The sequence below is a fragment of the Prionailurus bengalensis genome, chromosome F2 (genome assembly GCF_016509475.1).
Source record: "Prionailurus bengalensis isolate Pbe53 chromosome F2, Fcat_Pben_1.1_paternal_pri, whole genome shotgun sequence".
Taxonomy (NCBI): Eukaryota; Metazoa; Chordata; class Mammalia; order Carnivora; family Felidae; genus Prionailurus; species Prionailurus bengalensis.
In genome coordinates this window covers 28,371,459-28,389,519 of record NC_057353.1, presented here as the reverse complement: position 1 = coordinate 28,389,519, position 18,061 = coordinate 28,371,459, and the positions used below count along the sequence as shown (strand labels likewise).

At 41.0% G+C, this 18,061-nt stretch overlaps 1 protein-coding gene across 1 annotated transcript in view; it reads right to left on the bottom strand.

The window, feature by feature from the left end:
* Positions 1 to 6,142: 6,142 nt before the first annotated feature.
* Positions 6,143 to 18,061, bottom strand: part of STMN2 (stathmin 2) — a 47,708-nt gene continuing 35,789 nt past the window's right edge. The window contains exons 4-5 of the mRNA XM_043601248.1: positions 14,173 to 14,364; positions 6,143 to 7,520 (exon numbers count right to left, since the gene is read on the bottom strand). Of these exons, the coding sequence (XP_043457183.1) occupies positions 7,461 to 7,520; positions 14,173 to 14,364 (252 nt within the window). The 3' untranslated portion in view covers positions 6,143 to 7,460. The remainder of the gene's footprint in view (positions 7,521 to 14,172; positions 14,365 to 18,061) is intronic.

The window sequence follows — 18,061 nt, the reverse complement described above, 5'->3', positions numbered from 1 at the left end:
TGTCTCCACTGTTGTTATAGCAGTTCCTCTGTGACATGTTTTCATGACAGATTAATAGGAATGTAAGGTAGCAAGCCTCTGCACATTTAGAGAATTTACTCATGTCAAATTTATTATTATTCCATTGGCCAAAATATGACACATAGTCAAACCAAACATCAGTGGGGTGGGAAAATATACTCTACCTCCTCTAGTTGGAGGTCCTGCAAGTCACATGGCAAATGGCAAGGAGACATGGAGAGAGTGACAAATTGAGAACAGTGATTCGATCAGCCATAGGCATTTAATATTATACTGTCCCCAACTTACATGTGAGGAAATTTAAAGGAGATAAGCAACTTTCCCAGGGTCAGAGGGCTAGGAACCTTAAACCCCAGAGACCATGTCCTTGACCACCACAATATTTTTGCACTGGTGCTTTGGGAACACATAGGAGGTGTCTTGCCAGCCTAGTGGGGTGTGAAGGGTATAAGGAAAGCTCGTAGGGAAGGTAAGATGTGGGGCTGACCCTAGCAGTATTTGGCCAAAGAGTATCTATTTGGTTTAGCACCAAAGAGACCATAGATAGAGTAGTAGAGTGTAGTTTTCCTGGACAGGTGAGAACAGAAGGCAGAAGGTGGAGCAGAAGGTGGTAGGCTAAAGGGTGCATGGGGAGTGAAGGAAGAGAAACAGCTTCTGGAAGCTTGACTGAGATGGATAAGAAAAACTATGACACTAGGATTGGAAAAGGGTAAAAGATAGCATTTTTTTTTTTCTTCAAAGACCTGAGTGCTTAATGCTAGCCTGAAAGAGAGACCCTGTTGGATTTGGATTTGGCCTCTAAAATATCCACCACATCCTTGCCCCTTGGTACAAGATAGATTATTAAGGGGTAAGGAAGAAAGAAGAGTTGGATTTGACTCAAAAACGAGAGAGAGGGGATCATATTCATGACTGTGTACGTCACTGTGTACTAACATGTGGTCTAGCTTAGTATCTGTCGTATAGCTTACAGAACTGAACTGACACATTTATCTAACTGGTATTCAGGGTATGAGGTAACATATTTATCACAAGGAGAAAGGACTTTCCCAAAGTACCCACGGATTTACATGAAATGTTAATACGCCTTGCGTCTCCCTTTAATACACAAAAGGCTCTACTGAACCTCAGTCATGGGAATTGGTGTGTTAGGAAATGATAACCTTTAGAGGTAGTTGACAGAAGTACACATGTGAACATTTTGTATGCTTGAGTTTTCTTTTGTTACTTCTTTGCTCTTTTACCCTTTAAAGCGATGTGGGTGACAATAGTTGCCATCATAACAAACCAATGAAAAAAATTAATTTGCCTTTTAGTATCTGAGATGAAGAGTTCATGTGTTTAGATCAGGCCTCCCTCCCAATATCCTGGCTTTAACTGGATTCCTTGGCACTTAGCATTTAGATGAAATGAAGATATGGAAGCCACTCAGAAGCTGTTGGAACATTCAATTTTGGACTGAGGATGATAAGAGACCTGTGTGATGGTGAAGAGTTTCAATCCATGAATACTTATTGATGAATGACAAACAACTCCAAAATTCAGAGGCTTAAAACGAAAAGGGTTGATCTCACTCATGCTATGTGTCTCTAACAGATGGGAACTGTGCTCTACTTCGTCTTTATTCCAGGTCACAGAGGTGGAGGGAAAACAGGAAGGTGAATCATGAATGTGCTCTTAAAGCTTCCACTCTCAGGGACACGCATTACTTCTGCTCACATTTCACTGACCAAAGTAAGTCACAAAACCTTACCTGATTCCAGGTGTGAGGAGAGAGCTATCTTGAAAGGAAAGACACAGAAATATTTAGTGAACAGTGCTAATGACAAATAAGTGACAAGGCACCATAACTGTCATTAGTGCTGTTCACTAAACCAGTCTGTGGCCTGTACTGCAGGTGGCCACATTCTCTGTTTGCCCCTCTAGGGTCTCTCTCTACCTTTCCTCTTCTTGCTCAGCCCCAGAGGCTGACTTCTATGCAGGCATTGCCTGGGCTCCTTTGCCCTCTGGTTTATGGTTGGATTTGGCCAATGAGGGGACTTGGCTAGAGATTGAAAGGTGAGAGTGGAGACACTTACTGTTGAGACACTTATTCCCCAATCCCTCCTTGCCAGATTGCATTTGTTAGAGGCTGAATTCATCTCCAGAAGGTCATAGCCCCCAGATTAGGCAGCCTTCTTCTACAGGTACAGCTGTCTCCTGGGTCTTCAGGTCATAGGAGGAAATTGTTTCTCTCTGTTGGTACACCTTCAGTGCTTTACCATCTTTTAAAAAATTTTTTAAGTGTTTATTTATTTTTGAGAGAGTGAGAGACAGAGTGTGAATGGGAGAAGGGCAGAGAGAGGGGGAGACATAGAATTGGAAGCAGGCTCCAGGCTCTGAGCTGTCAGTACCAGAGCCCGATGCGGGGCTTGAACCCATGAACCGTGAGATCATGACCTAAGCAGAGGTCGGACACTTAACCGACTGAGCCACCCAGGCGCCCCAAGTGCTTTACCATCTTTAGCTGGTTTCTTTTAATCTGTCCATACCATTCTATTCTGTCTGATAGAATCTTCATTAGTTTCTCTTCATCTACCCATTTATAATAATGTATCATCCATTTCTTGCCAAGATATGGACCAATTTTAGATCAGTAAAGACTTAGCATCTCTTGGAACCACATGATGGGCAGCAAGTTAGCTGAGAGAGTTCCTCGGATTCCAAGGAAGGCATATTCTCTATACCCTGTAAGATGTGGCCAAGGAGAATGAAGGAACAGGCATATCTCCTTAGAAGACAGAGCCTAGAGCCACAGATGGGAGAATTCCTCTCTGGCAATCAGAATAGAGACAGAAGCAAGAAATGTTTCATCATTGTGTATTGATTATGTTGGGGAAAGTAACTTGTCATCTTCATTAACTTGTCTCTGGTCAAGAGGACTCATGTCCACATCTGTCAGAGAGAGTACTGTGCATTACCCAGAGACCCTGGATGTTGAGCTTGCTGCTGTGATCAAATGGACCTGGAGATTTTACCTTAGGGACAGTGTGAACGTACTTTACATGTGGCAAGGAGGGTGACTGAATGTTTTGTGACTAGTAGGGTGGCAGTCACTGGTGCTGTTCATTAAATATTTATGGCTTTCCTCCTTTAGAGCTTATGTTGAGATTGTATTTTCCTGCCCATTTGGAGTTAAATGTGGTCATATCACTTGCTTTGTCCAAAGAAATGTGATGTCTGCTGCTTCTGGGCCAGTGCACAATTGGCCGGCTTCCCACTTTCCCTTTTCCACAGTGGCCAGCAGTATCTCAGATAAAGGCAGTTCCTTGGCCTTTAGTGCAGAGTGAGGAATGACAGAGTCCACAGTGACTGGACATGTATCAGGACATGCTGGACATGTATCAGGAGCAGAAAATAAGCCTCTGTGATTTGCTAGCCCCACTTAGATTTTGTAGGTTTTATCACAGTCTGGTCTAGCATCTCCTAACTAATTTGTAGTGACCATAATTCTAAACAGAGAGTACAGCATGTGCATAGAGACCAGAAGGTTCTTGTTAAAGTGAATAGTTTGGTGCCCAAGGGGAGTAATGTTCTTGAGAAATGAGGGGGCTAGTGAGGCACTTTACCGCCATGCAGAGGAGTGTAGATTTTAGTCTGCTGCTAAGGGGGACGAGATGGTAGAGGCCTGGAGAGATGTGGTCAGAGTGAAGAGGGGCCTGCATATTAGAGTGAAGGAGATATGTTGGTTGCTGTAAGAGTCTAATAAAACCCAAAGTAGGGGAGTGATTATGGAAATAGAAAAGAAGCAAGAAATGAGGGACAATTGGGGGTCACACTGATGATACTTGATGATTAACTGGAAGTGGGTGGTGGGGGCAGTGAAGGATCCAAGATGACTTTATGGTAATTTGGGGGAAGAGTTTGGGAATCTCAGTTTTGTTTGGGGCTGTGTGTTTGCCTTAGGAATTTTCAGCAAATGGCCTGATTAGAAGTCAAGGCTAATTGTCTCATTCAGGGCTGAGAACGCAAGATGATCGATTATTTGGTTGCTAAAATCACGGGTGCCATATCTCCTCCTTCTTCTCTCCCTCAGTGGGATGGGGGTGGATGTGGCAGAGTATGACTGTCAGTACACTCTTACATATGTTATCTCCTGAGAAATGTTACAAAGGCTGGTGCTTGCCTCCAGAGAAAACAGAATTTGTCACCGTCAGTTGTTCCATATATTTTGGGTATGGAAGAAATAGGAGAGGAGGGTAAATCTGTAAACCGATGAGCTTCTGTGAATTTTCTTCAGAGTGCATTTTAAAGTCATATATTCAATTTAAACATAGTCCCGAAGATACCGGACTCTCTATAAAAAAATTATAAGTGGAACAAGACTACCAAACTGTGGATAACTTGCAAAATGACATCATCTCTGCAAAGATCTCTTAGTTCAACTCTTAAAGGGTCAGGAGCATCTGAGGCGTTTTAAGCCTTACTGAAATAAGATGTGAGAGAGACAACGCTTTTGGTTCCTTGACCTCATCTGTCTCTTAGACGCTTTCTTTCTATTCTTTTATGAACTTGCAAGGTCTAGTTCATTTTTTTCTTCTTCTTGGATTCCTTTGGGTTCTACTTTTTTGAATAATATTGAATGAATGAGTTTCTTTTCACGGCCCACTCCCATGGAATATGCCCTGAATGAAACAATACCACCACTGTGGCCATCACCAAGAATCCACACATCTGTATCGATTACATTTTGCAGCGGGGCCTCTGAAGTGAGGTTGCAGGCAAGCAATGCCAGTGCCACTTGAGAACATGATGGAAATGCACATTCTCAGGCTTCCACAGACCTCAGAAATCAGAAATTCTGGGGTTGCAGCTCAGCAATCTGTTTTTAGCAAGTCCTCCAAATGACTATGAAGCATGCCAATATTGGAAAACATTAGTCTAGGGGAACTTTATAGACATAACACATCCTTGCTGGTGTGGTAAGATTTGAGGATGGTCTACTGATGAGCTACCAGTAAGGAGAGAAATCACGCTAAGTGGGAATTGTGACCTGGAGCAAAGCCACTTATCTTCTGTCTCTCTGGGCCTTAGTTTCTTCACCTTTGGGATTTTCAGTTGGATTGATTGGTCAACAGTTCCAATGTAGGGACCCACAAAGTAGTGTGAGATGTTTGTCAACTATTTCTAGTTATTTCAGAAAGCTTCATAGAAATTTTATGCTTCCCCTCAGTATGCTGCAGGGACACATCAAAATATCCCCATTGGCTCACAAGTAGATTGTGAGCTTCTTGTGGTCATTCATTTTCATGTTTCCGGGGCTCAGTCACAGGGTCTGGTCCCATGGAAGCCCTTCAAATAATGTTTTACGAAAACATTACAAACTAAGTTGTATAGAAATCAGTATGAAAATAAAGATTGGTTTATGCTAATCAGAAGCTCCAACTGACTTCCCAAAGGAAGATCGTGGCGTTCAGGCTTGCAAACATGTGTATTGATCGTTGCAGTGTTAGATTCCCACAAAGAGAGGGACCAGGTGGCCTCATCCTCAAACCTGGCTCACTAGTGCTCCTATGGACTATAGCCCAGTTTACTTATTCATAAATCTGCGTGGTTTCAATTATTTATGATTTTCTGCTAAAGCTGGATGGGGTTCCTTTGGTCCTGTAAGATCCATCTGGGTCATCGACAGGACCCTGCTGTGTCCATGTGTGCAGTATGCTTACTGGTGGTGCAAAATTCAGCACTATGGCAAGGAAATCTCATTTTAACAGGCCGGTGAAGGTGTTCTTTGGCCACATGGGAGAGCACGAGGTGGTGCCAGGAACCTTCCAAGTGCTTTGAAAGGGGGTCTCGCTCTCAGAATCGTCAGTCTGAACCTGTGGTATCTCCTGCAGTCTTGAATGTTTTCAAGGGAAACAGATTGAAGACCTCTCCTGCTGCGTTGGCCTGTCAGAAGCAGAGAGAAAAGAGATGCTGCCTGCTGCCCCAGAAGGGAAGTGAATCAGCAGGGCACTGGTTTCCTTCAAACTCTAATCATTGTCTCTTTGCTTATGAGATTGTCTAATCCATTGGCCACCCTTTTAAAATCTGAACTCCAGGTCAGATACATGAAGGGGCAAGAGAACAGACTGAACCTTTATTAGTTCACAGAACTCCAATTCTTTATTAATCACAGCTTGCTCACAATGACATACAGGAAAATAGCACTAATGAAGAGTAAATATGCAGGCAGCAACCTTCAGGAGTTGGGATTTGGGGGAGAAACGACTTCAAAACTGCGATAGGTACTTATGGTGGGTGTCTGGTGATTCTTAGTTGGCACAAATGCCCTGCCTAGCCCCCTTAGCTGTATCAGCCCTCACAGATGGAGTAATTTTTTTTTTTTTTAATAGGCAGGATTGCCTCACACTGGGGAAGAAAGACCAGCTTGAGTGAAAGTCCGCAGTGTTTTTGATCTCGTTTGTATGTGTGTTTCAATGCAACAACCAGCTCACAGTTTCCAAGTGGAAAAATATTCAGTAGCATCATGTACTTGTACTATAGGTAAGAGCTTAAAATGAACATCATCAATCATGGCATCCACAAATAAGCCACCTGACACATTAATTAATTCATTCCATCAAAAGAACTTAAACTAGAGAATTAAGCCCACTTCATGAAGAGCGATTTCATGGCTGCTTGAACCATTTGGATTCGAATCTGTGTTCAGCGCTTTTAAAGGGTTTAACTTTCTGCTTCTACCCAGGTTGATCTCAGCTCTGTCTTCTCATCCATCCCTTTCTAAAGCCAAAGCACATTTGTAGCACATAATCCAGGAGAAGCAGAAGTAAATGCTATGATTGGTGTTTTGGTTTTTTTTTTTTTTCTTAGCCTGGTTTTGTAGTTTCTAGGCAGTTAGTAGATTATGAGTGAACAAATGTGGAGGTTCGTGTGGAGTCATAAAACCTGTAACCTAGGTGTGGTCTTAGTCAAGTTCAGAGATTACAAAGCCATCTAGGTCATTAGGCAATGGTGGGTTTCTAGCACCATAGACTGTCTACTGACCTCATTTTTCTGTTGGAATGAAAAGGGCAGGGAATGGAGTTTGACATGAGGGCTTCAAAAAGAACAGACCTAGCAAATTCATTTGAGTGGAAAGACACAACATCAAAAGCCTGTTACAGGACATGTAAGATTATGAAATAACTTGCATAATGCAATACTTGTATTTTTTAACAAAAATGTAAGTATTTACAAAATAAGATCCAAGGTATTTTTTAAACATCAAGCAAAACATTCTGCAAAGAGACCGCATTGATTTTTTTTTTTAATTTTTGATTCTGTTTTTTTGTTTTTGTTTTTTATAATGAGTTCTTTTTAAACCATGTCATACATTTCCCATACTGATATCGCATGATCCATTATAATATAGGCAGGGGGATTTACTAATGGTGGGGCGTGCCATACCCTCCATCGTTTCAGCCAGACAGTTCAACCTGGAGTTCCTTGTTCCTGCGCACCTCCGCGGCATGCCTCTCCTGGAAGACACCAAAGGGAGAAGGAATGTCACAGAGCCTGGGTGTCTGCTCCACAGAGAACCGGAAAGGCTTGCCTACTTCTTTACACAATACATGCCTCGTTGGAAGTCACCCAGTTGTTTGATGTCTATCATCAGGAATTCTCTTCACTTCACGAGAAAGGACAAGGGACCCAGTAAGTATAACATAACAGAAGATCTTATAAGACTTACAGTGCCTAAAAAAAACCCCTTAATACTGTATTTGAGTAAAACTATTAAAAAGGTCATATGATCAAGAGAATCCAGAATATTATGATCGCTATATAAATCCAGAAAATGGCAATAGAACATCCTACTGTTGTTTACCCTATTTTTAATGGTGTTTTTCCTCTTCCTGAATATTTTAAGGGCTTTACAATTATCAGTGGACACTTTGAGAGGATTAGACGCAGGAAGAAGACTTTTTTATATGCTTCTTAAATGCTTAACCTATTAGTCAGAGCCTTTCAAAACTTGAGTGCCAGTGACCTTTCCAGTCTTACCTTCCTTCCTCCCTTCAATATAAGGGAAGTGTAATAGATCATATTTTAGCATTGTATGTAACTACTCCCTTGGTATGCAAAAATGTATGAAAGATGGCTTTAGGAAACATTCCGTTTCCCTAAGAAGATGTGATTAGAGAGATTTCTGTACTGGAAGCCAAGAAATATGAGGTCTTTCTTTTTCTTCTTTCCTTTTTTTTTTTAAATTTAATTATATGTATACTTTTTACCTTTTAAGGTCTCCTTTGCCTCACTAGGTATCAAATACAAACAAGGGATCTGAACTAGATGACCTAGAGTATCATCTCCATCTGTGAAATTCTGTTGCATGAGTCGATTTAAATGCAAGATGAGGATTGTGGTCAATATCATCAGAAATTCTTTTTACAAATGGCTACGCACTTGCAATACAAAAGAGGGGTCAGGAGTGAGCTGTGAGTGCCAGGAAAGAACGTTTTCATATATCGAGATGATAGTGGTCATTGGAGCGTAAACTTCCAATGGTACTGCTAAGCCTGCTTACTGTGTGGTGTTTGATGATCGTCAACGAATTGCAGCTTCAGCTTAGTATAAAGGTTAGTATAAAGGGTGGAATGAAAAAGACAGGGGTTCAGAGCTAAACTCTGTTGTCTACTTAGCTTTGTGATCTTGACTAAATCTCTCTAAGGACAAATTCCTTAGATATGAAATGGAGACAATAACAGTATCTCCTTTCAGGGTTGTTGTTTGGATTAAATGCAGTAGTACATGCAAAATGGCTGGCCTACAGCCAGCAATCAAGAACAGCTAGTTTTACGTCCCTTTTCCTTTCATTATTCATTCCTCAGACAGGTTCAATAGTAAATAGTTACATAAATTGCATTCGTGAACAAGAATGACCCCTCCCCCCAAACAAAAGTCAGAGGAGAAGAAAAGTTTATGACAGATGAAAATTAATAATGGTGGAAATCTGTATCTAAGGAGTTATATAACATCAAAATCACCTCTTCAGAAAAGAACCACAGAATCTTATTCCCTCAAAATATTTTTATTGTTTTAAGCTGTATCATATTATGGGATGCTATTGTCACTGAAATAATGACTGCAATGTTTTTGCACCAACTTTTCTATATTGTTAGAGGTGAGATGATCAATATACTAAAACAACATCTCTTACTAAGTACTGTCCTTTGGGGTTGGCTAGGTAAAGTAGCTGTCAAGGTTGCTGTGTTTTTTTGCTTCTCTTACTCCTGAACACCATGGGAAGCTCCTTTGGTATTTGTTACAATATTATCATCTGGGCGGTCTTGGCCTTGGCTAGTGAATCGTGGGGTAGAGCTATAAAGGCAAGAAGATGTGACACAATTTGAATTAAGTGGAGAATTCAACAAGGTTCACTAGAAGTCCTCTTAACTGATCTGGTAGGTTAACCAACACTCTCCATTCTCGCCATCATCCTGGTATCACCTAAATGTTGGGTTGCTTATGAGGCTAGTAGGCTCTTCCCTATTATTTGCACATACTTTTCCTCTCACTGGCTGAGTTACATGCTTACTTGTAGTCAATGATATTTCCACCCTGTTCGGCTAGCTAGTTGAGAATTTAATTACATAATTTAATTAAAGATACAGTAATAGAAGCTAGTGTGGGTGGAGGAAAAGCTTTGGAAATACCTGAGAAAGGGCAGTATGATCAGATATTGGATCAAGTATAAAAGCTAGGGGAAATTTGTAAAAAAGAAAAGTTGTTAAGGTCCTATATTCATGTTATTTTGCAGATATCTTTAGCCCTTACCCAATTTTCAAGAAATTGAAACTGTAAATCATAGCTAATATGATATAGGTGGATAATGGGGAAAAGGGGGACATGGTACCCCAATTAACTGATCCATCTCTCAAAATGGTCTTGGCCTACGTGAAAAGATTGGTAATTGGCTATACCTTTAAATGCTTGATGTTAAAGTTAGATGTATTATGAATGTATGCAATATTGTGAAAATGATTATACCTGCTTTAACTGGCTTTTCAAAAATACCCACTACAGATCCTGGTTGGGTCTGATGACAGAGCTGCTGTTACTCAGGGTTCCTGATGGGCCAGGCAGTGAATTTTCTGCTAGATACTGTTGAATGCGTTAGGGGAGAAAGGACATGTTGGGGGAAGAAGAAAGTGTCTCTTTAATCCTTTCGCATGGCAGGAAAAGGTGTTTTTCTATCTCTGTCTCTGTCTCTCTTTCTGTCTCTGTCTCCATCTCAGTCTCTGTCTCAGTGTGTCTCTTTCTATTATATTATTCCATGAACAAGAACATTTTAAACTTCACCAGAGTGTCAATCATTGTCCACAGACTATACTTTTGAGTCCTGGGTATGACTATTTATGTCACTCAATTTGAAGACTGTTGGGTAGTTGTAATTTCGATGTGAGTGACATAAACAGATCAGCCTAGTGTAACTCTCGGTGGCAGATGCATTCCTTCTTTCACACCTTTCTCCACATTTGATTCTTTCCTTTATAATAAGCTGGGGTGTTGAGACGAGGTGCTATGGAAACAGACATTGAAAGAAAAAAGCGTAACATTCTTTTCTGAAGGAAAAAAGAACACTTCTATGGAACGAAGATAAAAATACTTAAATATAATTTACGACAATATAAGAAAGCATATTTAAGAAGTCTTTAGCTCAGTGGTTCTCAACTCCTGCTATTAGCATCTACTGGTAAACTTTAGAAGTAATACTGATCTCTGGGTGCCACCCCAGACAATTAAATCAAAATCTCTTGGTTTAAAGAGCACTTCAGTGGATTCTAAAGTGCAACTGAGATTGTTTTTGCTTTAGGCTTTCAGTTTTAGCTAAAGACTTTGAGCTAACACGGCTGGATCTTCAAGAAGTTTGTGGGAATTTGTCAGTGAATGACACTGAGGAAACCGCGGACACCATGGCTCTGTGGAACTGTATCATGTCGTCTGGCTAATTGACAGGCTCAGTGAAGTGAGGCCTGTCACAGTGGTGAGAATTTAGTGTGCTAGCCTTGACATGGATTTCATTTTTGCTAACATTTTTCAGTGCTTTTGTATTAACTATCTATATTGGTCCATATTATGTGTTGTCTTATTCTCTAATTTTTGGTGCTATGCTATTCGTTGCTGGTTTTATATTATCTGCATAGGGAAAGAGACGGTTGGTAAATGCTCTTTGATATTATTCCAGGTGTCTAAGCACATAGTAGGTACTCCACGAATATGCACTGAATGATTAACTGATTAATCGGGGTCATTTTCAGTAGTAATCATCTTTTGATGCATCGGATTCCAGGACAGCTTATATATGTTAGCAGTTTCATGCATTTTCAGCATTAGTATTATTATTGATTCTCTTTTAAATTTAATCTTACTGCAGTAATTTCATTCAAACAAAAGGCAAGATATTGGTCATGATAAAAACCTTACTCTGTCTTATTTAGGAAAAAGAAAACATATTTAAAATACGTCAAAAGGAAGTAAATTTGGTACTCCCCAAGGAGTACCTCCACTTTATGGAGATGATAATGAATCTTGGAGGACACCGGCCAAAGGTCCCATTAGATTTGAAAAGCATCTCTGTGGCTATGAAATTCCAAGGGGAATGTGGTCCTAAAAATGATCTGGACTGCATTATCCAGCGTGGGATAGAATACTGTCAGTTGGGATTTAAATCAGAATAGGCTATAAACCCCTAGTTCTCAAACCTGGCCAAATATTGGAATCATCTGGAGGGTTTTAAAAAATATAGGGGCGCCTGGGTGGCGCAGTCGGTTAAGTGTCCGACTTCAGCCAGGTCACGATCTCGCGGTCCGTGAGTTCGAGCCCCGCGTCAGGCTCTGGGCTGATGGCTCGGAGCCTGGAGCCTGTTTCCGATTCTGTCTCCCTCTCTCTCTGCCCCTCCCCCGTTCATGCTCTGTCTCTCTCTGTCCCAAAAAAAATAAATAAACGTTGAAAAAAAAATTAAAAAAAAATATATAGACACCTGCGTCTCACTGGGAGATTTTGCAGCTTGATGTCAGGATGTTAAGCCGTCCACAGGTTGATTATTTCTAGGACAAATTGCATGTCTGTATGCAAGTGTGTCTGAAAGGAGGTGGAGACTAAATCTGGGTGAGAATGGGAAAGAGTGCTAAAAGGTGCTGGGCTGGGGAGTGGGTGAAGAGAAATACACAGAGAAAAAGAAATTACCTATTAAAATCCAACACTTCTGGAAATACTAGTTAAAACATGCAAATTTTATGTACCACTTTATAGTTGAAATCAAGAGGGATATGCTATATATTTGCATATGTGTAATTTCAAAAACAATAATGCTCCTGGTTGTCAGTGATATAAATCTTGCACTAGATATTACGGTCTAATTGAAAAGCCTGGAATATGATCAGCATGCCCCATTTCTAGCAACTTCATTAATTTTTTTTTTTTTTTAGGGCCTAGGATATGAGATGGTTGAGTCATAATTATCCCAAACAGAACACACAGTGGTCTTCTGCTATCCGTGGTATGAGCACCAGTCAGCAGGACTTTCCTTGGTTGTACAGAAATGTGTGAACTGAGGGCAAATGGAGGAAGACTGAATGGTTCAAGGTGAGGCACATAAATTTTGCCCAATGGAACTCTGCTCTCCTGCATCTCAGCAAAGCACTTGCTATGGTACCACCATGTGTAACATGCAGAGAGCTGAACTGCCTCCTTGAAATCCTGACCTGATGCACTTGGGTGAAACACAGTGACATTGTTCTGAGAGTATGGAAGCACCAGCTTATATGCATCAATTAAATTTTAACTTTAAGGTTCTGACCAAGGCATTCAGTGGTTCTCTGCTCCTGACCAGGTCATCTAGTACTTTCTCCACATACCTCTGAGAGCCTCAGTGTCCTACTGCTGTGTCAGAGCCCACAGGCCCTTCCCTAGGCAATGCTTTAAAAAATCCCTCAAAAGCACAGATGCCCATGAAAATCTCCATGAAATTATTTTTATATATATATATATACACATATTTATGTTTTGTGCCTGATTTCCTTTGGTTCTGGATTGATATTTGTCATCAGAGAATGCGAGTAAAAACAGAGTCATCAGAACTTCAGAACAGAGTTGCCTGATCCCTGGGTCTTCCTAAGAAATACTCAGAAAACAGGAGCCTGATCTTGTCTAAACTCTTAGTGCTCTGATGACAGGGACAGTCCTACTTCCGTCTGTATCTCCAGTGCCAGCATGTAATAGTACTCAGTGCTGGTGCAGAGGGCAACGGCTCAGAAAAGGACTGAGGCATTGTTTCTCAAAAATCATATTTCTCAACGCTTAATCCAATTTCTGGAGATGGAAAAAGCTACACTATTCGTATCTATACTACACATTTTCAAAGGAAACTTTTCTGGGTGGTGGTGGTGGTGATGGATAGATAGCATAGCGTCAACAACAGGGAAAGAGAGAATACTTTTCAGAGGATCTCCTGCTCTGCTCATCCTGATTGGTGGGAATGGGTATATTTCAGGGTTGGTGAGGAGAAAGACACCAGGATATCAGAACGTGAGGAAATAAACATCCCTTACTAGCTTCCCTTCCCTTTGGTTCCATGCAATGTTACTATACCCTGCTTTCCTATGTAGATTCTCCTACATAGACAGAATGGGCTTTCCATTTTTCCTAGGTAGTCTGTCATTTCTTGAATATATTTTTCCAAGTTATTATTTATATATTCAATATTACACTCAATGAAATAGTAAAGCAAATATTGAATGTATTATTTTGTTATATATTATTGTTACTTATTAATATGATATATTTTTATGGCATGTTTCATATTTCCAATTTAATATTTTTCTAATGGGTTGGTTCTTAAAGTTTGTGCAAGTCTTTTACATATTTGAAAAGCATGAATCAGCTTCCCTGATTCCATTCACTACTAAAACATTTCACCAAATTCTAGCTTTAACGCTGGATTCCCACTCCTCTCCCATGTCGCAGTGCCCACAGAGTCAGTGCTACAACGGAAGAACCTGTCCAAGGCGTTAGCTGTCTCTGTACTTGAAACAAGTTTTGACTAAGTCCCTGGTGCCCGGGCATTTGGAACTTCACCCAGCTGTGTTGCGTATGAATGCATGCTTATGCCCAGAACTTGGTCGGGATTACCTTTTCCTGCAGACGTTCAATAATAGCAGCTAGATTAGCCTCACGGTTTTCTTTAATTTGTTCCATTTTCAGGATCAGCTTTTCCTCCGCCATTTTGCTGAAGTTGTTGTTCTCCTCCAAAGCCTTCTGAAGGACTTCTCGCTCATGTTCCCTCTTCTCTGCCAATTGTTTCAGCACCTGGGCCTCCTGAGACTGGGGAAGAAAAACATACCCATTTTATAATCACCTAAAAGCAAACCTGGCAGAATAATGGTCCACTGATTTGAGTGTTTCAATGAACACTTGTTCTAGCCTTAAGCACTACTGTCAATTCAATACTCATCTACGTGGCTTTGAGTTTTCTACTGAATGTGGCTAGCTGAATTTTCAGCTGGGGATTTTTTGGACACACCGTCTTGGAAGAAGCATTTAACCCTCATTGAGGAGTTTTTGTTTTGTTTTGTTTTGTTTTTTAGAATAAGTTGATGCTAAGCATTTGTGCAACCGGGAATGCTATAATTAATCATTGGATAGCAGCATCCATTGAAGCCTAAGGAAAATATGGAGGATTGGGGCAAGTTCACCTCTTTCCCCTGCCCCATTTTTCATCAGCTGTAGGCTAAGTCCTGAGCTTTTCAACTTCAAATCTCCAAATGTACTTTCTCGTTTTATTCCACACGCACCTCTCCTCACTTGCCTGTTTTACTTTCATTACCCAAATTTTCTTTGGAGACGTGTGAACGGTGTAAAGGTAATGTCCACTTGGCCACAGAAAACAGAAAGTCCTTGTTCTGGCCCCCTCTTGAACATGCCAAGGTCACCCGGGTAATCTTTGAAACCCTGTGGTTACTTAGTGATTAGAGTAGAAAGGCCAGAGGCAGTTGCACCCCACCTAGCATCCCCCCACATTTTGTGCACTGTAGTTTCCCTGCAGCATCAGGAGGCTGTATGACTCTGTACAGTGTATATTAACAATCACTGAAGTGCTTGATAAAAATTCAGAGGCCTGGTATCCACTCCCCAAAGTTCTGATTTTGTGGTTCTTTGGTTAAGACCCAGGTTAAGACCCATAGGTAATATATGTATGTATGTAATATATAAAGTTTATTTATTTATTTATTTTGAGAGAGAGAGAGAGGATGGAGAGAGAGGCAGAGCGAGAAGAAGAGAATCCCAGGCAGGCTCTGAACTGTCAGCATAGAGCCCCATCGGGGCTTGAACTCATGAACCATGAAATCACGACCTGAGGTGAAATCAAGAGTTGGATGCTTAACTGACTGAGCCACCAGGCACCCCCAGAAATCTATATGTTTGATAAGTATCCCCGGTGATTCTAATGCAGGCTATTCAGGGTACCTTTTGGAAAATGCACTGGCATGGCCTCTGGTGTCAGGCCTGTGTTGGTGACCTGGATGTGCTATTTAACTTCTTCCCACATTCATTGTTTCTTTCACAGTATGCAGCTAAGAGAAGTCTTACTCAATGCTGAGCTATCCAGGTTGAAGACTAAATTATTACACAGGCATTGTTCCTGGGTAATTCCTTACGACTGGCTGGTGCTCTGAGGTGAGTCTTTGCAGGAGTAACTGTAACTCTGAACACCTAAACAATGGCAGCTTAAAAATGTGTCTCATGGCTTGTCAAATATTGATTAATTAATGTTAATGTTAAAAGCATTAATAGGAAAACATTTAGTTGATAGCCATCATGGGGTCTCACAGGAGAGATCTTGGTATGCATACAGTATGAGGCTTGAAGGAGAAGAAACTTCTCTTCAGATAGGAAGGGGAAAATCAGACAGCCTTGAGACTCTTTGCTGATATGTTTATCCTGAAGTTTATCAGGTCTCGTGACTCATGGGAGATTAGAAAATTTGGGGAACTAGCCCCGCATCTTTAGTCCCCAAATGGTTTCACTGACATCCTTAGGAGACTACATCACATACTTGCTTTGTTATAGCTTACGGTAGAACTCAATATGAAAAACAACGGGAAATGTTAACACGCAATAAATTCAAAATCAAACGGCACCTTTCTGGAGAAAACCTGAAAAAATATTTTCTAGCTGGTTCATCCTTCTGCCTCTAGGTGGGACTATTGGTAAAGCATCCTACATTGATTTGCTTCTTTACTGCTACTAGGACCACTGACTTCAATGTGAGAGACAGACTGACTAAAGGTGTGTGTGTGTGTGTGTGTGTGTGTGTAAAAGCTTCTCTCTGATGGACTTCGTGGCAAGGGGCCATATGCCTGCCGTTCTTTACTAAGCTCACAAAGTTACCAAGGATGGTTATCAATGAGCAACTGAGTAATTTTTAATTTTCAGGGGCTCAAATTTACTGAGGCACTTGTAAAATTGTATTTTAACTTACAGTTCCCATTTGCATTCTTAATTTTCTTTTGTGAGAGACTTAAAGACAGGAGACAGCAGAGGAAGGGAATCGAGAAGGGAAACCCTGGGGATTAAAAGGGCAATATTGCAGCACATACCTTTTCAAATGTCTTGCCTTGGTGGGGCACATTTGGCTTGCGTGAACAAACACTCCCACCGGCCCCGTTACCAGTAATGGAGAGAGAGGCCTATTGCTTTACTGGGCGCAGCATTTGGCTCTGTTTGAGGTGCCTCAATTAATGGCGTTAGTACTTTTGCGGCCATTGGGGCTAAATGAGATTACCCAGCATAGGTGTCAAGTGTATTTCTTTAGCACAATTAATGGGGTGAAACAGAAACAGAAGGCAGTACAGAGCGTTCTCACGTGAGGCTGCTGATAGGTGACGGAGACCGGCCAAACTGGGCCAGCCCACTTAGGGGCTGCTCATTTCTGTGGTGCCTTTTCCTATACTGAGGGAATGTTGCATCCACCGTCCTCCCCACTGATACATTTTTGGGACCTATCGATCATCTATGTTTCAAATATTTAAAGCCACATCCGTTAAAAAAAATATATATTGATTACGGAAAGGATCCCACACTGAGAAGATAACTTTTGGCACCCTATTTTGGTTTTTCCCCACAGTCACTCAACTCTTAGACAAACTCTTCTGTGGAGCTAATAGTCTCGGGGCCTTTACCTCAGTTCTTAAGGTCTCCACTGCTGAAGACAGCACTACTCCCTTTTCCTTCTTTCACACCCTAGCATCCAGATGTCACTGCCTACAACTTCTCTGACTTTATTCCTGGGGAGAGACTGATTCTGTCATCAATACACCTTTTAATCTCCCGGTCACAGCCTCAAGGAAGAAAACTGGTTACGCTTCACTGAGCAAATAAGCATTTAGTTCAGAAAACTGCCCTGAAACATAACATGCGCGAGGATCCAGAATAAAAATATATTTTAGACAAAAGTGGAAGCATTTGCCTTCATTTTGGTAAACGTTCTCACCACATGGTTGAAGAGGTGATTTTATTTTCTTCCTCGCTTGGGCAGATTAGCAGAAAAGAATCTTGACTGGGAGGCTTAAAAGGTAGGATTTGCTGAAAGCTGTTAAAAATAAATTGTTTAAGGGCAAAGGATCTGACCACGGAGGACCATCTCTGAATGGCATGTACCTAACATAGAAGGTCACTGAAATACTGAAATGGAAAATTAGGGCATGATAACGATCAGCTGATACAATGCAAATGTCAAGACAAACTATTTATAGAGCTAAGACATCCAACATGACATTCTGGGAGACCAGGGAACCTTTTCCACCTTGCTATTGTAATAACGGAGGCGCAGAATTGGTGCCCACTTTTTCTAAGCATACACTGAACTCAGCATCACCGAAATGATTACATGAGAGGTACGTGAAGGGAAAAATAATGAGACAGGGACAAGAGTTATTGTACATTTAGGAACACTTTAACATTTTCCAGAGAGGTTCATTACCGTGCCTTATATTACTGAGTATAAGAGTTTAATTACTAT